General features: G+C 42.7%; 1 protein-coding gene across 1 annotated transcript in view; it reads right to left on the bottom strand.

Moving 5' to 3' along the window:
• Window positions 1-417: 417 nt before the first annotated feature.
• The window catches only part of GYG1 (glycogenin 1), a 42,260-nt gene continuing 17,141 nt past the window's right edge, over window positions 418-25,536 (bottom strand). Inside the window, 5 exon segments of the mRNA XM_081087454.1 lie at window positions 418-1,229; window positions 1,499-1,537; window positions 1,540-1,554; window positions 3,880-4,099; window positions 20,840-20,966. Of these exon segments, the coding sequence (XP_080943580.1) occupies window positions 1,056-1,229; window positions 1,499-1,537; window positions 1,540-1,554; window positions 3,880-4,099; window positions 20,840-20,966 (575 nt within the window). The 3' untranslated portion in view covers window positions 418-1,055.

Below are 25,536 nucleotides of genomic sequence, written 5' to 3' on the forward strand. Positions count from 1 at the left end.
TTAAAATTTCTATCATTTTAAGCTGTGGATAAAAACACCAGAAGACACTGGGGTCCAGTATTGATTCTAACAGTCCTAGAAGATTATTGGGTATGTTCAGAGACAGTCAATGAACCCATGATGATTTTAAGGTCACAACACTCTAAATCTGAATACTCATTTCCTATGAAGATGTAATGTGGGTCACAGATTAGATGAGCTTGATCTCACTTTTATCTATCAGATCCATCCCATCACTGGAGAACTCTAGATTTAATTATATTTTGCTATCTGGAAACCAATTTTATATATATTCTAGTACTAAGTTTTACACTGGTTTTAAAAACACTGACATTCTACAAATAATGAAAAATTCCCCAATATATTTTTTTGCAAGGGGTAGGAATCCTTAATTAAACTAGACAATAAGATATGTCAATAAGTCTTTATTTTTCATATAAGGTGTCACTGCTGTTTTCAGATATACAGAACTGAATAGAAGCATTTAGCATGCTGCCTCACTGTACATGGAAAACTGGGGCATCTTCAGACACTAAAGTGAGGGAAGAAAATGGGTTGATGCCATTTGTTGAAGGGCTTATGCATCACTCAGCAGTGTTACAGGCTGTCTTAACCTGAAAGCAGAACTGTAATCACTCGGGCAGCTCTGAACAATTTTGAAATGCATATCTACAAAGGTGCAACAGCAAGCCAGAGACAGATACCATGTCCCACCCTGAAGGAAGACTGATCTGGCCCCTGGCTCAGCCCATTTTAAGAGCTGATATAGCCATCTTAATAGTTTGAGTTTCCCTTACCACATATGTTGGCAATCAGCATAACAGAATTTCTGAAACATCAGCTGAATAAGCCCCAGTCTAAAAAACAGGCCATTGTCCATATAACAATTGCTACTTCATAACTTCTGCTCAGTTATCACTTGTCCTACAAAAACCCTTTATCTGATGAATTTTAGTGAAAGCCTCTAGCAACTGTAACAGACTCAGCTCTAGATAATAAGTATGAGAAAAAAGTGCCTGTGAAGGGGATGTGTCCATGGAAAAGTGGCAGTGTTTCTATTGCAGGTAAGTGTCAAGTTTCCTCTTGATGTTGTCAAAGGAATCTGCTCCCATGTAATCAGCCTGGCCCTGTTCCCACCTCTCCTTCCGTTCTTCTGAGGATACAAAAGGCTGTGCCGTAGCTGGGGTCTCCCCAAGGGACAAATGTGACACAGCTCCGGAGACATCTTCCTAGAAAGGAGAGCATAATCAGAGACTCATTGAGAGCTGAAAATCAAGACAGTTTTAGAGAATGCAATAAACTGAAGAAGGTGAGAAAAGCCAGGATGAATTATCATGCAAAGTAGCAAAAACTGGAAAGTAGTACATGAAACAAACAAAAAAGGACACAGAAATACAAGGGTCATATGATTTTTTCCCTAACAAAATGAAGACTTCTTGACTCAGTGAAAACATTAAGAGAACAAAGTAATTAAGGTTAATGTTTAAGTTCTGCATACCTTTCTAGAGAAGCCACAAGAGAAAGCCAGTGTAGTGTACAGACCAAGTCTGAAAGCTGCAAACAGTTCATTAGAAAGTGTAAGATGATGGACAAGGGAACAGTCTCATGATACATAAGTCTCGATCTGTGAGCTCAGAAAGGTTGAGAACTTAAACAAAATGATACTTTAGAGGCTAAGCTTCAGAAAGAACCTAACCAGAGAGCCGCACCACATACACAAGTTGTCACATCATAAAAGCGAGAGCTAAATGGTTTGAGACCATGCACCAAACTCATCTGCCTATTCAAGCTTATTACCATGTAACATCTAATCTTGTAGCTTCTGCACATGTAATTAACTTAGTTTCGAACTACTGTTTCAATTCCCAGCTTTACTTTTCTTGGTTCATAATTCTTAGTCCTTGGGTTGCAGAAGGAACAAAATGAATGTGCAGGAAATGGAGCAAACCTACTCTATATTAGATTCTTATTACATATAGACACACAATTAACTCCAATTGTACCCTAAAGGAGTATCAAAGCTATCCTTCACAAAGCTCTGAGTTGAGAAGGTACTGGAAATCTTGGAAGAGAAAAAGGAAGGCGGATGAATACATTTAGGTATTGCTTTTAACAGAAACTGGCAGAATAAAATTTCTGATTACTTGTTTTTGTTGCTATATCTACATGCATGTGTGAATGCATATGAATGCATTTAAATACACTGGAACTCCAAGGTACTTGGGTGGATTCCATGGGATTGTATTAGAGCTGAGGCAATATAAGTCCTTCCCTTGGATTAGTTCTGCCTTTGCCTTCCATTTGCAACAGGAATGATTTAGGGAGGCTCTTCCAGAGTCCTCCGCTCACCGTATTTTTCATAAGGATAACAGTCTCTCAGACCTGGATTTGAGTCCCAGTTCTCCTACTGACTAGTCTGTTACACAAATAAGAGCAGTTATGTAACTTCTTTACATTTCTGTTAATTTTAATATCTAGAGAGAGGATATTAACAATAATAATAATTACTTGATAGACAAGTTTAACTGTTAAATAAAAATACCTAACTTTTATTGAGCACTTATTATGTGCCAGGCAATGTTCCAAGTACTGTGCAAGTGTTACTTCATGATCCATACAAAGCAATTAGAGTAAGAATGTAAGCGGTGCATTATTTTTCCCATTCTCCTTTTCATATTTTGTTATAAGTGCTAATAAGTGAAATGGCTAAAATCTATACTAGAGAAAAGAGAAGTATCTCTTATAACCTTATAGTCTCTTATAGAAAGGCAATTAACTGATCAGTTAGACTTGATTGTAACTTACCCATAGTTCTATTCTTTATAGCTTAATATGTAATATACAGGTTTTATTTATTTTTAATTTATTGAATTTATTGGAGTGACACTGGTTAATAAAATTAAATAGGTTTCAGGTGTACAATTCTATAATACATCATTTGTACTGTGTGTTCACCACCTCAAGTCAAGTCTCTATCCATCACCATTTATCCCCACTTTACACACAACTACCTCCCCAAAATTTAACTTCTTATCCTTTCCCAATTCCTCCAAAAGAACAAACCTTAGAGGAAGAACTTTAAAGTCAGAAAAGATGCTAAGCACTTTTTTATTGTAAATGTTAATATGTCATTTCCTCTTACAAGATTTCTTTTACAAGATCCTATATAACCATATAAGAGTACAAACACGGTATATCAAAATAATCCTGGAAAAGTATTTGTTTATATGTTCATGCTGTAATTTTCACTGAAAATACATTCTTCTGAGCAGATGGCAAAAATAAAATCAGTATGTTTAAATGTATGCAGTTTCAAAAACATGAAACGTAGCATTCATTGCTTTAGGAATAATCATAGGACAGTTGGGCCAAGAGGCTTATAGTTACAATATGTGGAAATATAGTAAAACCTCTAAAACCCTTTCTTATGTTCTCTGATCTGAGGAAATTTGCCAGAAACTCTACTTCTACGTTAGTCTTTGCTGGTAACATTTCTCTCTTCTAAGATGAACATTGTTTTCTATCCACACAATCATCTCTTTGTTAACATACCACCAAATACTCCATGTCTACTGGTATACAAAACTTTAAAAATACAGCATTGTCTAGCCAGTGTGGTTCAGTGGTTGAGCTTTGACCTATGAACCAGAAGGTCACAGTTGATTCCCGATTAGGGCACATTGCCCAGGTTGTGGGCTCAATCCCCAGTGGGGTGTGTGCAGGAGGCAGCCGATTAATGATTCTCTCTCATCACTGATGTTTCTATTTCTCTCCCCCTCTCCCTAACTCTCTGAAATCAATAAAAATATATTAAAAATAAATAAATAATAAAATAAAAACCACAGCATTAAATTACCTTAAAGGAGAAACAGAACCTACCACATTGAGGTGTGGGTGGGTGTCTGAGATGAGGCCAAACTGCTGCAGCAGAGGTGAAACGCTGGTGGTGAAGATGTCCCACCACAGGCTGAGGAACTCAGGGTGAGTCATGGTGGGATCATGGGACTCACTTTTGACACTTTTTGTTTTAGGATCATAGGTGTAATTCCATGGTTTGATTCGTCCCAGGAAATGCACAACTTTGGCATTTGCACCAAACCTGCCAAGTGAACACAAGTTGAAATGGTTAGTGGATTCTGAGCACTAACAAAAAGATAAGCAGCACTTTGTTCTGCAGACTAATAGTGCAGCTTCCATCCTACAGTAGTGGCTGGAAAGGAAATTGAGTTCCCTGGAAAATACTTAGGCATGCTTTTTAAATTATTCAACTGTATGTTAAATATACACAAAATTCTAAAGTATCAGTGGTTCAGTGCAACAACCCAAACACAATTCAATGTGCATAGCAAAGGTACAGCTGCTTAGAAAACCATGTGATATTAGCTAATCAAATTGAAAATGCTCAGCTCCTGGGCATGTACCCTAAAGAAACTCTTGCAGATGTGTGACAGGAGACATAATCAAAATGTTCAGAGCAGCAGCACTGTGAAGTAGGTGTGAACTGGAAACAACTGGATGACCATAAGTTCGGTGAGATGACTGTTGAGCGTGTTCACTCCGTTTCCCAGCCTCTGTGAGGAGTGCATGTCCCTGCCTCACTAATGTTGGGTATGCTCAGAGGATTTGCTTTGGACAACTGAATGTGGGGAGCAGTGAACTGTTTTTGTTCACCTTCTCTAAGAAGCTGCCACTTCTGCAGCAGAGAATGTGGCCTGGGCAGCCTGCAGGTTCCGAACTGAGACGCTTGGAGCAGACATGGATCAAGCCTGTGGCCTGGCTCAAAACTCAGCTTAGGTGACCAGAGCTGTCCGGGCCTGCCCAATAACACATGAGCAAGAAATACAGGCTTAATGCTGAATGTCACTGAGATTTTATGCTTATTTACCCATTCTATTTTTTTTTTCATTAAAAATATTTATTAAATAGTTCATTAAGTATTCCCACTTTATAACTGCTCTTTTAACTTTTTAGGCTTCTATCATTTTTTTCTAGAAACAGACCCACATTCTCAGTTGGTTCAAAGGGGAGGACAGTGAGGGGGAGGCTCATATACCTGCATTTCCATTTCTCTCTCTGGCAAAAAAATTAGCCATGGATACTTTCCCTCATGTAATTTCAAAAGCAAGTATCACCCCTTCACTTTAAAACAAATGGCTCTCTGTGCCTGTCCTGTATAATAAAGTCCAAGTTATATGATCTGAGCCTTCATATCCTTTTTTTTTAAAGGACAACTTCAGGTATATTTATATCATTGAATACAATTCAGCAGTGAAAATGAAATTTTTAAATATGCTGAAAAAAGAAACATACAAATTCAAATAGGAATACATATGAATACGCTTATATAAGGGCAGAGCAAAAAGTACTATTAAAAGAACAGAAGACTGTAATCAATAAAAATTTCATGATATTGGTTCTCTGGCAGAGGGAAGCTGTGATGGGAAAGGGGCCAAAGGAGCTTCTAAGGTACTGGTTGTGTCCCATAAACTTGAATGATGAGTATTTTAGAAAACTACATTTTTAAATATTCTTTGGTATATACACTATATTTCATAATAAGAATTAAGAGTGGTCCTATTTTGGCTTAGAGGAAATCTTTGACTATAAAACTAAATAATGCAGGTGAATACAACAGGTGGCAAAGGAAGGGGGGCTCTAGGAATTCAGAGGCAGGAGGTCACTGCAAGGTAGGTGCACTGGGGCAGAGGCGCTGAGATGGTGGATGTGACTTGAAGTTTGTACAACTTTACAACAGGAGGAAGCTTAATAGCAAAAGACAAAACGGGACAGGATTCCTGAGTGCTGGGCTCACGTGTTAGATTTTAGTGGATTTATCCTACAGGCAACCAAAGGATTTGATCATAATACACAGATCAAAACAACGCAAACTATCCATGTAAGCTTTCCTACTGCCTAAAGACTTTTTTAAATGTCAGAAACCTGTTATATAACTGTCATTATCTGAAAGTTTACTATATTCGAGGCCCAAATTATGTAAGGACATGATTGGAAATAACAGTCCGCAAGGTAGATTTTCCTACAGTGTTAATGGAGGCTCCCAGTGGTGAGTTGCCTAGAGCCATTCAGCTATTAAGTGGTAGAGATGGCATCTGGCACAGTTCTATCCACCTGAGCTCTTCCCATCCTACCATGCTCTCATTCCAAACTACTTAAGAAAAATAGAGCCTGTTGTCAATTTCCCTCTTAGGGTGACTATCCCACAGTGCATTTCTTATGAAAATGAAGGCTACCTGATATCCCCAAGATAACTCTTCATTTTATACACACAGAGCATTTTACATACACACATACACTCACTCAAACTCACACAAGTACTCGGGATTCTATCCTTAAAAGGACAGAAATAATAATGTTCAAATTAGGTATGTGAAAGGCACTATGCTCAGTGCGTGGTCCCAAGAAGCTTTTGTCCAAACAGGAAGATGAGTCATCCAATCCTATCTAATAAAAGAGAAACATGGTAATTAGCCGTACATCCGCTACCCTTCCCATTGGCTAATCAGGGCGATATGCAAATTAACTGCCAGCCAAGATGGCGGCCGGCAGCCAGGCAGCTTGAAGTGAACATGAGGCTTGCTTGCTTCAGTGACGAAGGTCTCCAACGTTCCCCGCCTACCGCTGGCCTCTGAGCTTGCAGTTTGAAACATTGTTACAAATATAGAAGCTAAACAAAACCCCAGAAACCTGCTTTCAGCCAGCCAGGATCTCAGAGCTGGAGTTGAAACAGTGTTTCCATTATAGAACCCAAACAAATCAGATACCTGCTTTCAGCAGCAGAGACCTAAGAGCTGGAGCCAAGCCTCAGAGCTAAGGCTGGCCCAGAATTAAAAAAAAAAAAGAAAAAAAGGAGTGGTTGGGAGCTTCAGTCACCCACCAGTCTGGGTGAGGGCCTGAGGGCTGTTTTCAGGCCTCACCCAGACTGGCCAGGCATCCCAGTGGGGACCCCCACCCTGATCCAGGACACCCTTCAGGGCAAACCAGCCGGCCCCCACCCATGCACCAGGCCTCTATCCTATATAGTAAAAGGGTAATATGCCTCCCAGCACCAGGATCAGCGCAGCCACGAGGCCTCCCGGCACCGGGATCAGCGTGACAGGGGGGAGCTCCCCAACTCCCTGATCGCCTTGTGGCTCTGTGTGTGACAGGCTGCAGTGCCCCAACTCCCTGATCAGCCCTGCTCTGTGTGTGACAGGGTGCGGCACCCCAACCACCCAATCGGCCCTACCCTGAGCGTGACTGAGGGTGGCATCGCAACTTCCCGATCCACCCTGCTCTGTGCATGACAGGGGGTGGTGCCCCAACCCCCCAATCGGCCCTGCTCTGAGCCCGACCAGGGGCTGCACCTAGGGACTGGGCCTGCCCTCTGCCACCCGGGAGCAGGCCTAAGCCAGCAGGTCGTTATCTCCCGAGGGGTCCCAGACTGCGAGAAGGCACAGACCGGGATGAGGGACCCCGCCCCTTCCCCCCGAGTACACAAATTTTTGTGCACCGGGCCTCTAGTCCTATATAATAAAGAGGTAATATGCAAATTGACCACGAAGCACTCACACAAGATGGCGGCCCCCATGTTGTCACAAGATGGCTGGCAAGGAAGGGCAGTTGGAGGTGACCAGGCCTGCAGGGGAAGGCAGTTGGGGGCACCTGGGCCAGCAGGGGAGGGCAGTTGGGGGCGACCAGGCCAGCAGGGGAGCAGTTAGGCATTGATCAGGCTGGCAGGAGAGTGGTTAGGGGGTATCAGGCTGGCAGGCAGAAGCGGTTAGGGGCAGTCAGGCAGTCAGGCAGGTAAGCGGTTGGGAGCCAGCAGTCCTGGATTGTGAGGGACACTGCCCCCCCCCGCCCCCCCCCTCCCCAGTGAACGAATTTCATGCACCGGACCTCTAATAAAATAATAAAGGACAAGAGCAGTGTCGACACTGGAACCATGGGATTCCAGAACAGCCAGAGCAGGCAGGCATTTCTAAAAGAGGTTTTATTCAGAAGCAGCCAGACAAGGCCAGGGAAAGATATGCAGGATTATGATAACTGCCTTCAACAAATGCCCCAATGTTGATGGGGAAACCATCCCAGCAATACAAACACTTAACTGAAACCAGACAGTGCACAGGTGAAGCGGAGGTGCTCCCTCACCTTCTCAGACTTTCACTCTTGACTCAAGGTCCCACCTGTCTGCTCCTCCTGTCTTAACTGACCAGGAAGTCTACTCCCATTATTTGCTTAAATCTAATATAAATGTCATATAGTCATTACATGAAATGTAGAAAAGCTCATTAAAACATAAGTATAGAATAAACTCTATTCCTTTCTAGTCTGTTCTTTTTTTTTTCTTTCTTTTTTTAATATATTTTTTATTGATTAAGATATTACATATGTGTCCTTGTCCCCACGTTACCCTCTACCCCCTCCACCCAGCTCATGCCCTCACCCCCCCGTTGTCCGTGTCCATTGATTAGGCCTATATGCTTGCATATAAGTCCTTTGGTTGATCTTTCCCCCTTACCCCCACCCTCCCCTACCTTCCCTCCAAGGCCCAACAGTCCAATCAATGCCTCTCCGTCTCTGGATCAGTCCTTGTTCATCAGTTTATGTTGTTCATTGTATTCCACAAATGAGTGAGATTCTGTGGTATTTATCCGCTTTCCAGTTCCATCCATGCTGTGGCAAATGGTAAGAGTTCCTTTTTCTTCTTCCTCTTCTTAAAGAATACCTTTCAGCATTTCGTATAATGCTGGTTTGGTGGTGATGAACTCCTTTAGCTTTTTCTTATCGTGAAGCTCTTTATCTGACCTTCTATTCTGAATGATAGCTTTGCTGGATAAAGTAATCTTGGTTGCAGGTTCTTGCTATTCATCACTTTGAATATTTCTTGCCACTCTCTTCTGGCCTGCATGGTTTCTGTTGAGAAATCAGCTGACAGTCGTATGGGTACTCCCTTGTAGGTAACTGACTGTCTTTCTCTTGCTGCTTTTAAGATTCTCTCTTTGTCTTTGGCTCTTGGCATTTTAATTATGATGTGTTTTGGTGTGGTCCTCTTTGGATTCCTTTTTTTGGGGTTCTCTGCGCTTCCTGGACTTGTAAGTCCATTTCTTTCACCAGGTAGGGGAAGTTTTCTGTCATTATTTCCTCAAATAGGTTTTCAGTATCATGGTCTCTGTCTTCTTCTGGCACCCCCATAATTCGGATGTTGGTACACTTGAAGTTGTCCCAGAAGCTCCTTACACTATCTTCGTATTTTTGGGTTCTTTTTGCTTTTTGCTTTTCCTTTTGGGTGTTTTTTACTTCTTCGTACTTCAAATCTTTGACTTGATTCTTGGGATCCTTTTGTCTGCTGTTGGATCTCTGTAAATTATTCTTTATTTCAGTCAGTGTATGCTTAATTTCTAGTTGGTCCTTTTTCATGTCCTCCATGGTCTCACTATACTTATTGAGGGATTCATTAAATTTATCGGCGGTTTCCATAAAATTCTTGAAAAACCTTATAAACGTGGCCTTGAACTCTATATCCAGTCGTTTGCTTTCCTCCATTTCTGCCATTTGTGACCTGTTTCTTTGTCTCCGCATTTTGGCTGCTTCCCTGTGTTGATAGAGTGGCCCTGCGTGCCAGGTGTCCTGTAGGGCCCAGTGGCTCAGCCTCCCCAGTTACCTGGGGTGGACACTCTTGGTGCACTCTTGGTGCCTTGGTTGTTGTAGGATCACTGGGAGGAAATGACCTCCAGGCCAATTGGCTGTGAGAATCAGCTGTGTCTGAAGTGGGAGAACTTCTGTGCTGAAGACACCCTTCTGGGGCAAGACTTGTTTCAGTGGGGCTTTGGTGCTCACTGAGTCTGCGCCCTGAGTGCGTCCCTTATGGATCTGAGGAGTTGTAATCCGGATGGTCTCCCTCTGACCACCGGGTACACTGGCTCTTGGATCTAAGGAGGTGCTAATTTAGCCTCGGCCTGAGGTTATCCGGCAGGAGCTACGAAGAGAACTGCAGATTCCTCTCCCTTTCCGCCTGCGCGCGAGCCGCCGTACCTCTGCACTTCACCTCCGCAGCTCCTCTGGCTCTCAGCGTGCTTTTCTTTCCTTCTAGTTGTAGAATTTACACTCAGCCAGCCTTCCTGTTGTTCTGGATGATGTCTGCTCTGTCCTTTGCGGTATTTTTCAATTGTTGTGGGAGGCGGCAATTTCCCGGTGTTTATCTATGCCGCCATCTTAGTTCCTCTAGTCTGTTCTTCTTGACACTTCGAAAATAATTAAGCAGTAGTAACAGTAAAAGCTAACATTATCTTTTGGGGCAAAAGTAGGTTTACAGTTGTTTGTTTGCATTGAACATAATACAATAATTAATAATATAAGAATAAACTGCTTTGCGTACTCATGACTGTAAACCTACTTCTGCCCACCCTGTAGATTGAGTACTCACACATGGCAGGCACTGCTAACATTTGCATGACTTGTCTCAGTTAATCTCCAAATCAGCTTTGTGAGGAAACCAGAGTGTGAATAAGTAGCTTGTTTAGGATCACATGGCTGGTGAGTGGCAGAGCTGGGATCCCACCCAGGCCATCGCTCCAAAGCCAAGGCCCTTAACCACAACTAGGCTGTTATTACAAAGAACTCACAGAGTTACAAGGACAGTGTCTGTGGATATAACATTTGTTACTCCATGCATTAACTCCTTGCCTACAGATGGTAAACCTAAAAGTTGGAAGAAGTATGCCTAATGAATCCTGAAAACACCCCAAATATAGTCACTGGCAGAACAACAGAAGGTAACCCATAGGAAAGAAAGCTATAAAGAAATCAAGTTAGTACTGTCTGAAGAATGGCTGGTCTCAGAAGATGCAGTCTGCATAAAATTTAGAGGAAGGGGAAGAACAAACAAGAAATAGATGATGCTTCCCCTTAAGTGACTGCATCTCAGGGCCTCTGAAGCCCCTCACCCTGTGAACTGGCCTTCAGAGCTCATGGGGAGGACAGGCACGTGGTCCAAGACCCAAGAATGCCACTGTGATGCCGCAAACCCTACACAGTGAGGCTGCCCAGTCTCTGCTGGGAGCAGGACTGCCTACCTCAGCCTCGGGCTCCTTCTGAACCCCCAGGGGCCCAGGTGCTTCTGCAACCTCACTGAACACCAGCTGCATGCTGGTAGACACTTCCTCATATGGCCCATCTTCCCCTACATCAACAAGAATGCCATTTGGGGACAGTCTACACCAGTGATGGCGAACCTTTTGAGCTCAGTGTGTCAGCATTTTGAAAAACCCTAACTTAACTCTGGTGCTGTGTCACATATAGAAATTTTTTGGTATTTGCAACCATAGTAAAACAAAGACTTATATTTTTGATATTTATTTTATATATTTAAATGCCATTTAACAAAGAAAAATCAACCAAAAAAATAAGTTTGCGTGTCACCTCTGACACGCGTGTCATAGGTTCGCCATCACTGGTCTACACCCTGGGTTTTGCTGTGGCTCAGACCTGGGCTCTACCTTCATGAATCTTCAAGCATCTCTTTAATGATAAATCAATGTTGCCCTCTGGGGCCAGAGGGAGGACCCTCCTTCTTCAAAATTACCTTATTTTTTTTAAAATAAATCTTTATTGTTCAGATTATTACAGTTGTTCCTTTTTCCCCCCCACAGCTTCCCTTCACCCAGTTCCCACCTCACCCCAAGCCCTTACTCCCCCATTGTCCTCATCCATAGGTGTAAGATTTTTGTCCAATCTCTTCCTGTACCCCCACACTCCCTTCCCCCCCGAGAATTGTCAGTCCACTCCTTTCTATGTCCCTGATTCTATTATATTCATCAATTTATTCTGTTATTCAGATTTTTTATTCACTTGATTTTTAGATTCATTTGTTGCTAGATATGTATTTGTTGTCACTTTGTTTATCATAATTTTTATCTTTTCCTTTTTCTTCCTCTTCTTAGAGAACACCCTTCAGCATTTCATATAATACTGGTTTGGTGGTCATGAACTCCTTTAGCTTTTTTTTGTCTGTGAAGCTCTTTATCTGATCTTTAATTCTGAATGATAGCTTTGCGGGTAGAGTAATCTTGGTTGTAGGTTCTTGCTATTCATCACTTTGAATATTTCTTGCCACTCCCTTCTGGCCTGCATAGTTTCTGTTGAGAAATCAGCTGACAGTCGTATGGGTATTCCCTTGTAGGTAACTAACTGTTTTCTCTTGCTGCTTTTAAGATTCTCCAAAATTACCTTCTTTACCCATTCTACCCTAACAATGTGAAAAATTGTATCCACTAGATCAAGCATGTCAAACTCACGGCCAGTGGGCCGCTATGAGGCATGTGGCCCAACCCTCCACGCGAGTTTGACATGCTTGCACTAGATAGTCCTTTCATAGACAGGGCAGTCCCGATTTTAAGATTAAGTTCTTAATAAGCCTGTTTGACATAGAAACCAAGATCTTAAGGGGCCCTAAATGTGGTTGGAACTGCCCTTTCCACCCATAGGTGAGGAATTCCTTGGCTGCTAGCAAGATGGGGACATGTGGGAGGCTGCACAGCATGAGTACCCTCCCAACAGCTGCCCAAACTCAGCAACAAAATGAATCACAAATACACGACATGAGTAGATTTCTTGTAAAAACGCGAAGACCAGAAAGCGCTCACAAGGACCCAGAAGTGTGACAGCAGAGATGCAAGAGAGGAAGGAAGGAAGGTACTGGGACATGTAGTACCTTCACGGACCAGCTTCAGTGTTCTGGATCGGCCTCTGTCAGCCCTATTTCCATACAGTAAGAGACGGGATCTCTATTTTGAGGAATGGAGATATTACCACCACACATCTAACAGATCTATAGAAATGAGTGGGGGGTAGGAGGAAAACGGGTTTTGGAGCAAGGACTCTATGGAAAGGGCCTGGGCGAACCACCAAACATGGAAGGTTTGGACCAGCCCAACCAGGGTCTTTTGAGAGTAAGAGGAGTGGGGAAGGGTGAGAAGTGAGGCAGCTGCTAAATGGGAAACAAGGGTCAGGAAGGTGGGAAGGGAGTGGAGACAGACTCTGAGATTTTACACAAGGCAGTCAGCACAGCAGATCCCGGGGAACATGAGGGGGACTGGCAGGCCTGACGCTGGCTACCTTATGTGAAGTTTGTGGTAATACAGTTAAGACTCACTAGGTACTAACTGTACAAACAGAACAGTATTTATTCACACAGTGAAGGAGCCTGAAGGGCCGGCTCTCTTAGCTTTCATAATAAAACACTTGGCAAACATGATGAGCAAAAGATCTCAAATACTGTTTTTGAATCTAGGGTTTCAATTAAGGAGATATAAATTCCATGTAATCATTTTTATATCTCAATCATGTTGCCTGAGGAATGTTTTAAAAAATCATTTTCTATTATTTTAATCAATTTACTTTTCAGTCATTTATGAAAATCCAAAATTACCATGTCAAAATAAGAGCTCAGATCATAAGTATAAGAGGAAATTACTTCTTACTTAAAAGAATATTTTAACCTAAATACAAATCTGGGAGTGTTCCTTATAGAAGGGTAAGCCATGATAATTTTTTGGAATTCTCTCTCTCACCAAAGGCAACAATCAAGTACCTGCTGGAACTTAGCTGCCTGGCTAAAACCAAAATAACTGATGAATATGAAGGGGAAATGTTGATGGCAGAAGATAGTCTTACCTAACTTCGACCTAGGGCAAGGATAACCAGAAGATTCACTGACTCACTGCCTGTTTAGCCACCAAAATACCCGCCAGGAACAATAAACAAGTTGGGAACATATCACAATTGTCTCCAAATTGCTGAGAAGCATCCATTCTGACCCAGTAGTGGGGATTTGTCTCAGCTTGCATGCATCTCTTAAAATAAGTGTTCTAATTTTAACAGCTAGGATCTCAAAAGAGACCTCCAGATCACAAGACAGTCTGAACCCAAGCCAGCAACAATACTGCTTATGTTAGCCGTTAAAATAATCCCAGTGACCTGATGTTACCAAAAGACCAGATAGAATTTTCATGATTAGTTAGCAGTTGAGAAATGCAGCTGGTAATGTGTGGATGAGACTACAGAACTATTCAGAACGGAAAAGGAACTACTCCACACAGTGCCCACAGGAGCGATTCCATGTGAAGCTCCATATGTGCAGCAGTGCTCAATTAGGCATGAGAGAGAAAGTACAGCTTGGGCAGCCTTCTCTGGGAAGCGCAGAGGCAGGCGGCCAACCTGCACCCACTTTAGCGATGTGTGTTCTCTGGTGCACGGACACTCTTGCAACTTCTTAGACTGATTCACACAAATTAGCCACCTCTTCTCTCTCCTCAAAAAAATGTCTCTTCTTACTCAGTCTAAATCAAGAGTCATAAACCCAAGTGCCCAAGGGCTGGGCTGGTCGTGCAGAGGAGTGAACCTGGTGGGGTAGGACTGGGGACCATGAGAGAGCACATGTCCTATCACTAAAAGACAGCTGCTTCCCAGCAAACAACTGTGGCCATCAGGAATACACCCAATTTTTCCTTGCCATTAAAGCTAAATAAATCTCCGAATCATGTTCTGGAAATCAGAACATCAGTACTCAAGCCCAGACTAATAATCTAGCCTAGGACCTAGTTATCCACACCACCTACCAGCTGGCCACTCTTCACAAAGTAGGCCAGGAAAGTCCCAGGGGGCAGGCCACCAGGAAGACTTTCTTGGGCATAGTATGTAATTTTTGGTCTCTCCTGGCTGACTGCTTGCCATTCATTCATCTGTTCATTCTTCCATTGAACCAACACACTCTGCCTTCCTTCATAGTATTGTCTCAGCTCTTATCTGAAGCAGATCTCTCCACTTGTGCCCGAGGACATGTCCCCTTTCACCTACTCAGGACATCACTCCAACAAGTCTCCCTTCAGTTTTCTGCATGATTAGTGTTTCTCTCTCCCTCCTTGACCCCTGCCACCAAATACAAACATGCTGTAACTTCTCTCATCTTTACAAAACCACCACCACCCTCCCTGGATCCTATATCCCTATCCAGCTACCAACACATTTCCCTGCTCCCTTTTTAAAGAAAATGCCGGCAGAGTTGTCTACATTCAGGATCTCTCATTATCTATTATCTGGGTCCCGCTTCAGCAGGCTTTCCGCTCCACTGGTCCACTGGAGGGGTTCTTGCCACGACACCAGTGACCACCACATTTCAGATCCAGTGCCAGTCCTCAGCTGTCCTCTGCCTAACCTGCCACAGCCTGACACAGATGCATAGCTCCTCTCCTTCTGCATAGGGTTTCTTTGCTTTGCCTGGACAACACCTCACTTTGCTGGGCTTCTGCTGTGCTGTTCTGACTTTTGTCCCTACTCCTCCAAATTCTCCTGCCTCAGGGCTCAGTCTTCAGGATTCTCCTCATAATCACTCTCTTTGTCACATCACCTTGTCTTATGGATATAAATATCACTTATATGCTGACAACTCCTATAGTTTATATCTCACCAGACCTCTCCTATCTCCCAACTCTTATATCTACTTACTTATTCTACACTAGTAGCCTGGTGCACGAAATTCGTGCACATTAAAAGGGAATTAATTGCCCTAACCGGTTTGGCTCAGTGGATAGAGCATCGGCCTGCGGACTCAAGGGTCCCGGGTTCAATTCCGGTCAAGGGCATGTACTTTGGTTGCAGGCACATCCCCAGTGGGGAGTGTGCAGGAGGCAGCTGATCGATGTTTCTCTCTCATAGATGTTTCTAATTCTCTATCCCTATCCCTTCCTCTCTGTAAAAAATCAATAAAATATATTTTTTTTAAAAAGGGAATTAATTAGCAGAGATATTTTAATATTGCTATTTGCCCTTTCTCTATAATAGAAGTGTAAGAGATGAAAGGAAATTAGTAAAATGTATATGAAAATAATATATAAATTTATTAATAAATAAACAGTAACAAAAGGATATAACAACAACAGAGGCATGATATAAAAATGACAAAAACATGATATAAAAACAACAAAAACATGATATAAAAACAACAGTGATGCAAACAATGACTGATAAAGTGATTAAACTTATTCTAGTATCTCCCTGCATACCACATTAAGAGTGAAAACACTTCCAGAGTGCTTGATTAATTTCCCTTGTGATGAAGTACTCAGAACTTTAACTGTAACATCACATGCTCTTCAAACTCGAGAGAAAGCAACATATAACTGGCCATGTGCAAAAATGGGTTCAGATAGGAATATGCCTACTCTGTCTAGAGTTTGTCCTTGTGATTTATTAATAGTCATCACAAATGCTGGCATCACAGGAAACCGTCGTCGAATCAATTTAAATGGGAGGCCAGTGTCAGATGAGGACAAATTAATTCTTGGAATCAGAACAGCCTCTCCCTCTGCAGATCCTGTCAATACTTCAGCTTTGATAGTTTTAGGTCGTAATCTTTTGATAATAAATCTGGTACCATTACAAAGACCCCATTTACTATTAAGATTTCTCAATAGCATGATGATTGCACCCACTTTAAATTTTAATTTATGACACGGAATTCCTAGAGGAGTAATACTATTAAGAAATTTGATGGGAAAAATTTCCTTTTCAGCCTCATCTGTGGAATCAATGTAATAATCAAATATGTGTGAAAATCTCCATCGAGTATATCCAAATTTTCTTCATTTAATTTTTGAACATGCTCATTTTTTGGACAAAGAATTGCATGTTTAGATATATTTTTAATATTATCTATAGCAGTGGTTCTCAACCTTGGCTGCACATTAGAATCACCTGGGAATCATTTTAAAATCCTGATTCCTGGGCCTCATCCTCCGAAATTGTTTCTTTGTTATGGGGTGGGGCCACAAAATCAGTAACAAAGAAACAGAATTAAAACTTTATTGTGGGGAGCCGCTACAGTGTTTTGGACAGGTTCAAGCCTTGGACTGATGAGAGGGCACAGTCCTCTCATTGCCATGTGCAAGTCCCAGCTTGGAGGGCAGGGCCCTCCCAGCACAATTATAGCCAACAGCTGTAGTTGTAAGCTTGAACCTATGGTTCGAACATGTGGCCCCATGTGCCTGAGTGATGTAGGCTTGATAGAGTTCAGGTGCATGTAGTTGAGTAGGATTGAAACCCAGGAGAATATTGTAAACGTCTTGGTCACGCCCTTACTTTGCCTAGTAGCATCTGCTATAAACTAAAGGCATGGCTGTGGGCATGGTCGCTGTTTCTCAGAGAAGCAGCGTCCCACCGAGACCCGGCTTTCATTCTCTTGTCTATCTTTTCTAAGCTTTTCAGCTGCCCCGACTCAGGTTCACCCCTTGCCGTGCTGGCGCGGCACACTTTAGAAAGATATGCCTCCATGCTCCCAGAGTGGGTTCCTGCCCCAAACCCCACCCTTACAGGAAACAGCTCCGGGAAACAGCTCGGGGGAGGGCACAGCCATTGCCAAGACAACCCCTGCAGGACTGACTTCCTTCTGCTTGGTCGTGGCAGTTGTGGTAGTGGTGAACACCACCCATGGTTTTTATATAAGTAGATTTTCACCAGGATGTTCAATATGTACCTCCAATTTACTACATCCAAAACTTAATACATTCAATACATCTCTAGCAATCCATCCACAAACCTGATTTACCCCTGGTCTGTCCCATCTCAGGAGATGGCAACTCCTTTGTTCAGCTGTTTAGGTCCCAAGTCGTAACAGTCATCTTTGACATCTTTCTCCCACATCCCACTGAATACCTGATTTTTTTTCATAAGAAGCTGGAAATCTGGGTTTCATGTGAAATTCCCCAATTTTTAAGCATTGACAACTCAAGAAAAACAAAACACCTAAGTGAGAGGAACAACAGAGGCTACTCCATGGCTTCTCATTCCACCTACCATTGCCCTGCTGTGAGAGGGAAGGCCAGCCAAACCCTGGGGCTGCTTGGTCTGGAGACCACCACGGTTGTTCTGAGCCCAGCAGAGGGATTTTAATTCATGCTGAGCTCCCAGAGGCCCACAGGCTCTTTGGAGAGTATAATGGCCTAAATGTTCAGGATAGTCTATTTCAGCTTAGAAGATCTGGATTGCAATTTTACATGAACTTGAAACAAAAAAGTAATGTAACTATCTGCCTGAATTTTTAGCCCTTCTTAATTGTACAAAAAAAATGTAAGGAAAAAATGTTTCTAGAGATGGATCTCTGCAAAAACACAACAAAACAACCTACAAAAAATAAACAAAAAACCCCACCCAAAGCATTTTCTGGCAGAGGGGAGGGAAAATGAGTTCTCTGATCTGGTTTCAACATTACTAAACAGGTGGCCAAGGGCTGAGAGAAGGCATCACTTGGAGCAGTGTTACCACAGAACAGTAGACCTGCTACCCCCAGGGGTGAGCTGCAAGGACACAGCACTGACAGGCTGCAGGCCAACTGACTAACGGTGGAGCTTCTCCCCAGTTCCCCATGCATCAGACACTCTATGACTATGCTAATAAACTAAGATTTCCAAAATGAGCTGGGAAGATGGGACCATCCTAACCATTTTGGTAATTTAGATCTCAAACTGTTTTTCTGAGAAATGTATTTAGGAAATACTAAAAACAAAACAAAACCTGGGTTCCTGATAGAGGGGTCAAGGTCTAGCAAACAAGTCTATCTTCCCCCTAAAAACTAACTGGGCTCCACCTGCTTGTTTTTCTCTGTCAAATAAAACAAATGTGAGCAGTGTCTGTGCAAACCAGACTATCAATGAAAAGGACAGTGTGCTCAGTTGGGTAGTAAGGTGAAAGTCAGATGGAATCCCAATAGTCGAAGGGAATTGCTTGGCGCTGGGGACCATGTTACAAGAAAATCACGAATCTTTAAACGCTAGGATTACCCTGTTTGAGAAGTGAGACCAATTGGCAGGATGTCAGATTCTCATGTCTTCACATATTTATCCCAGGACGAGTGCTCACTCTGCAGAACTGAGTGGGATGGTGGGTAGAACTGCTCACACTATTTTTAAAAAAAAATAATAATCCTTTTTTTTTTTAAGAAGATATTTTTATTGACTTTTAGAAAGGAAGGGAGAGAGAGATAGAAACATCAATGATAAGAGAGAATCATCGATCGACTGCCTCCTACACGCCCCCTACTGGGGATTGAGCCCATAACTAGGGCATGTGCCCTGACTGGGAATTGAACCATGACCTCCTGGTTCTTAGGTCGACGTTCAATCACTGAGCCGCGTCGGCCTGGCTGCTCACACTATTAACGATTACTTCTCCTTCGCACTCTCATCTTCTTGCTTGCTTAGCTGGATCTAGTCAAATTAAGCCACTACCCTATTACACACAAATTCAGTTCAAGGGGTCAGCTATCATGGTTTGCAGGAACATGGTTCAAACTGGCAGGGTTATGAGATAGTAAGGATTAAAATGAATCACGCCCACATTGTCAAGCAAGAGAGGTTTGTACTTCATAAGGCCAAGGATTGAGAGGCAATTAATGCTTCTCTTATTCCATCCCTTGACAGTGATTCCTGTTCTGTTTGCTTTCCTCAAACCACAGTTGGTGTATTTGGGGGTTTGTCTGTATTGTGCTAGAAAGGGGAGAGAATCAAGAGGCTGCAATATGTTAGAGACACATGCCAAGAGAATAGGTAGGGAGGAAAGCACACAACATACTTATAATCCTTATCTGGGGCTATGACAGAGTCTGCCCAGAAAAATTCCTGTGGTGCTAGACTTACCGGGAGGACTTTGGCTAAGGAACCATGAAGAGCATGTTTTCTGCTCACTCAGGAATGCCCTGGCGGGACAGACTGGAGAGCCAAGCCCAGTTCAATGGGAGCTCAGCTGCTCATGGCTATGTTTCAGGATCAACCTGAAAGCTTGGCCTCTACTCAGGAAACTTGAGTCATCTTTCTGGTTCAACACAATGAGTCAGAGGCTGAAGGATGGGACCCAGGCACTCACAGTGAGACAAGTGTTGCAACTTGGCTGCACTGGTTGCTGAATTAGAACAGCACCAGGGATAGTGCCAAACAAGCACGTTGCCAAAAACAATGGCCTCCACTGAGCACTTTACATGACTGAATTCACTTTATCCTCATGACAACCCTTTGAGGTAAATGTTATTTTTCTCCTTGTTTTGCATACTGGGAACTGAGGCACAGAGCCTAAGCCAGACAGCAGGTAAGGGCAGAGTAAGCCACACACCCACCTTCCTGGTTTCAGAGATTATTACTTATGCTAGTCCATCTCTCAAACAGAAAGGACTAACTATCTAACGCTTACTGAGTGCTCAGGCAGGTCAGGCCTGTTCCTCCCACTTTACATGATTACCTCTCATACTGCTCACAGTACCCTCTGTGGACATGGAGGCAGAGAAGTCCAACTTCTGTTGAACCACAAGTTCAGTGACCATTAATCATCCAGGAAGTGGCTATTCCAGGATGTGAATTTAGGGAGTCCAGCTCCACAGCCCCCTCTGTTGGCCATGACACCACACTGCTATTAGCATCTTGCTTAACTCCCAGCACCACATGGAGGGAGCTGTTAAGACCCTCATTTACAAATGAGGAACCAGAAACTAAGCAGCTAGCCTGAGGCAGAAGTTGGGTCTGCACCCAATCTGTTCCTGATCATGACATACAGATGGTTTATCAGAGGTCCAGGCAACCCAGGAACTGATGGGGCCCTTTCCCCATAGGTAGCTAAATGCCCTGAAGGTTATTCTAAGGGCATAGGGATCGATATCATCAAGCCATGCTTCTTGCAAGAAAAAGACTTCCCTCAAAGTTTCCCACCTGTTATTGCCCTCAGACTGACAATGCACCCCAAAATCTTAAATCTACTCCCCTTCCCTCACCATCCCCAATAACAGTAAACAGTTTCCACTTACGCTTTAAATGCTGGGAGGTAGGAGTATATAGAAATGCTGCTTAGGTTATAAATAAATGGCAGGTGTTTTCTGATATCTGTTGTTGCCCAGCTGCTAAAAAACATGTTCAGTAAACCCTGGTCCCCACCTGAAAGAAAAATAAAACAAATTAAAGTCACAGACTCAAGGACAGTTCAATAATTTTATAGGACTATATACCTAGACCTTTAAAAACAGGTACTAATTCCAGAAATTCCATGTTAAACCTAAGGACATTTTAGGGAGTGGTCATTTCTCTGAGTAAATCCATTAATTCAACAAATATTTACTGAGCAACTATCATGTGCCAGACACTGAAGCAGGAACTGGAGAGTCATTATCTTCACCAGGATTTGGGAGGGGTGGGGCTAGGGGTACTGATACCAGCAAACCAAGAATCAATAAACACCATCAGAAATGGGGAAGAGGGGAGCGAAGGAAAGTACAGGGTACCATGAGTGCTCATGGAAGAGGCTCAAGACCTTGTCTGATGGGTCAGGGAAGGCTTTCATGAGGAAGCTGTGTTGAAGCCAAGCTCTGCGTAGTGCACAGCAGTATCTGACAAATGCCGGTGGAGAGAAGAAGGGCAAATGGTGTTCTAGGCAGAATAAATAGCACACACCACGGGCAGCAACATGAAGCTATGGAAAGACCTGGAAGGTGACCTTACGAGGGGGATCGCAGAGGGAGAAGGGCACCAGGTGAATCTCAGAAAGGTAGACATGGACTAGACCAGCGGTTGCCAACCGGTGGTCCATGAGGTCCAAAAGGTTGGCGACCGCTGGACTAGACCACATGGGGCCTGGATTTCAGACAATTAAAGATTCAGACTTTATGTTCAAAGAAATGGGATACAAACAGAAGTAAAAAGCAAAAGAGAGCAAACTGGGATAATGGGTTTGTTTTCTGGAGCCCCAACTGTTGGTTCATCATCAGAATGAGATTTATTTAATATTTGGAGCTAAGTAATAAGACCAGGACATTAGGTTTAAAGTCCAACTGTCCCTTACTCATCCTCTGTGTGTTCCATCCTTTCCAAATGCCCTCAGTCAGCTCTCTGGATCAAGGGCATTTGTTGAACAAATGTCTATGGAGCAACCTCTCCGTATGAGGCTCTGACAGGTCCTCATTCCTCAAGAGACAGACAACTCAACAGAAAACTAGTTTTGCCCTTATAAGTTCTAAAGAATAATAAAGATGGCATCAGGATATATGCTCACTTGCTATAGGAACAAAAGAAGATTTTAGATATATAGACAAATTAACATATTTTGAGAAACATCATATTCATTAGAGGCTCATTTTGGATTCCACAAAGATTCCCAGAATGTGGGAAAAGTCTTACTCATTTCCTTTTACACATAATCATAATAAATGACAAAATTACAGAGGCAGAGAACAGATGCGAGGTGGCCAGGGGTTAGGGAGGGTGGCAGGGAGCATGAGGAATCCTGTGATGACCCTGTTCTGTACCCTGACTGTGGTGGTGTCACACAAATCTACACACGGGATAAAAGTGCACAGAAGCACCTGTGTACACATACCAATGAATACATGAGAAACTGGTGAATCTGAATAAGGCTGGTGGATTGTATCAATGTCAAATTCCTGGTTCTGGAGTTATAATTATGCAAGATGTTGTTACCACTGGGGGAAAATGGTGAAGGGTATATGGGATCTCTGTATTGTTTCTCACAACTAAATGTAAATCTACAATTTGCTCAAAATTTTTTGTGTTCTGTTTTAAGTCTAAGGGTTATGTGGTTAAAATGCAAAATACAATCAAGAACCGTTAGTCATTAGATTCTAAATTCCCAAGGACAGAGTGTATGGCTCTTTTTGTTTAGCACTGTAAATTCTAGCAGCTAGCAGAATGCCTTACACATAGATAAATTATTTGTGGAATGAATGTAAAAGCCTTGAATATGTTCTGTAACAGCAGAGAAGTTGAAATAATTTAAATATTCCACCATAGAGGAATGGTTAGTACACTGTTATGCTAACCATTCATGACAATATTATTCAGCCATTAAAACTAATGGCTATAAAGATCACCATCCACCGTGTAATATAAACATATACCATGACATACATAGTGATTATAACTAAGAACATAAACATTCATATCGGAAGAAAAAGAAAAGTAATTACTATGTAAGAAAAATGGTATTACAGATGTTTCCTCTCCCTGACTTTTTCTTAATACTGTTATATTTTTGTAATTTTAAAATAACAATACAATTAGGGGCAAGAATGAGAATTGCATTAAGATCTTTTATTTCTAAACATTCTTTGCTTGTTAATTTCTTTTTGTTATAAAGCATGATACTATCAAAGGAAAAATATGTGTGTAGATTATAAAGCATATTAATAATAAACCTCTATACTCCCAACATCCAATTTATGAACTGAAACATTACCACTATTTTTTAAGTTCTCTGTGTGGACTGGACTCCCCAACCCAATCTCACTGTCCCTGACGCCAGAAATAACCACTAATCATGAATTTTGTTTGCAGTTGTCTTGATTTCCTTTATTTTACCAATATATATGTAATCTGACAACATATGTAGTTTTGTTGGTTTGTGAATTTTGTAAAAGTGGATGTCATATTTTTTCTACTTCTTGTTTTCTTATGCCATACTGTAATACCTTTGTGTTAAGCAATTCCACTTAAACTACTTTCTACATGTAATGTAGTGAAGAAATCCATCTAATTCCATGGAGTCAGAATAGCAATAGTAAAAGAGAGATTCCCAATCCCATGGGATGAGCCTGGGAAAGAGGAGTCAGAGTTGCTGGTCCCTCAGAGCCCATGACACCACAGGCTATTTCCATTCACCCTCATATGCCCTGCAAACAGCAGTGTGCCACAGCAGGGCTGAGAAGCAATGATGGAACAGGATACAAGCAAGAAGGGGAAAAGGCAGGGCAGGAGATTTGTGATCATTGGTGCCCATTCAATTCGCAAATCCTTAAACACTCAACAGGGACCTTTCCTTCAAGGCACTACAGATAATGAAACTTCCAAGGCCACTGATCTCATTATGTGATAAAGGGTCACCTTTCTGCTAAAAATTGTGAATTAAAAATAGAGGTAAACACCACCAACAAGTCCTAAGTAATTTTTAAATTTAGCACTCTAACCATCTCTTTCCACATTTCAGTCAGGTGAATGTTTTAGCTGCATTAGAAAAACCCATATGTAGTGTTATCAATATCCTCTCTTTAGAAGTCCCTAAACTAGAGCACAGTTCAAAGCAGAATGCAAATCCAAGCAGGTCTGTGCTACAAAACCCAAAAGCATGCCATGAAGATTGCTGAATTTCCACTACCAACAGACATTCTTAATATCAACCTCAACTATCTCAGTGCAGACAAACATGATTAGCAGGCTTGCCAGCAGCTGGGGTCCAGCAGGCCAGTGCATGGTGACACAGGTGGGAGAGAGTGAGCTAAGGACGTGGAACAAGGGACACACCCATCTTGCAAACAAAAGCAAATATCATATTCTGTATCATCTTTCCACCAGGTTGCCCAAGGGCCAGTAATAACATACAATCACTTGATATTTTCCAGGTCTTTTCAACCTGGCCACCATAGACATATTAAAACATTTGTCAGAAACTGGACCTATCCTATCTAATAAAAGAGTAATATGCAAATTAACCATCACTCTGTGGCAAAGACGGCAGTGCCCCTAGCAGTGGGGGAGGGATAGGGAGGGTGGATGACAGCTGGTGGCATTGCCCTGGCGACGCGAGCCCAGCATTCTGTACCATGGCCACACGGAGGGAGGGGCCAGGGACCACGCGTCCTGTGCCCTGGCTGCGTGGAGGGAGGGGCCTCTGGCCAGAGACTGGAGCGCAGGATGCTGGTGTCATTGCAGGCCGTGCTGAGGGACCCCCCCAGCCCCCGTGCACGAATTTCATGCACTGGACCTCTAGCTGTTTTATAAGACAGGAATGGCATTGAGTACTAGTTTTTGAATGTGTGCACTTGCTTAATGCTTGTGTAGTTTGTGTGGTTTTCCAAAGTTCATTGGGCTAACTACTATGAATAGAAGGAAGGGCAGGTTGATTCTGGTTTAAACTTGAACTCCAGTATTTCAGTCACAGGAATGTTCTCCCTAGAATCATGCTACTCAAAGTGTGATGCAGGTTCCAGCAGCATGAGCATCACCAGAGAGCTTAAGAGAATTGCAGAATACTGAACCCCATTCAGACCTACAGAATCAGAATCCACATTTAAATCCCTAGACAGAGGAGAAAATGGCAGTCAAATAAGCAGACCTGTCGGGTACCTCAACCCAGGGCCAGGCTGGAAATACCACTAAATTGGAGAATATTCACCTGGAATTTCCAACTGTGGTCCAGCTGAGGAAGTGACTTATAACAAGGAAAAACAGAAGGCATTTAAGAGCAGTAGGAAGGGCGAGTTCGAGAGAATAGGGAAGCCCAGAGAGGAGGGAGCTAAGCTACAGGAAGAATTGTTCCAAGAGCACAAGCAGGGCTCCATACACCAGTGGTGGCAACCTGACAAGGTGTGCTTCCTGACGCATGGCAGTGTGACCCACAGTGCTCAATCATCCAAGCAGCTGTGTAAGGTACCAGGACTGCTGGCAGCAGTGGAGTGTATTCCAGCAGACCAGAGCCAGTGGGGGAGAGAGCTGCAGTTTC

The sequence above is a fragment of the Myotis nattereri genome (assembly GCF_964212035.1).
Source record: "Myotis nattereri genome assembly, chromosome: 3".
Taxonomy (NCBI): Eukaryota; Metazoa; Chordata; class Mammalia; order Chiroptera; family Vespertilionidae; genus Myotis; species Myotis nattereri.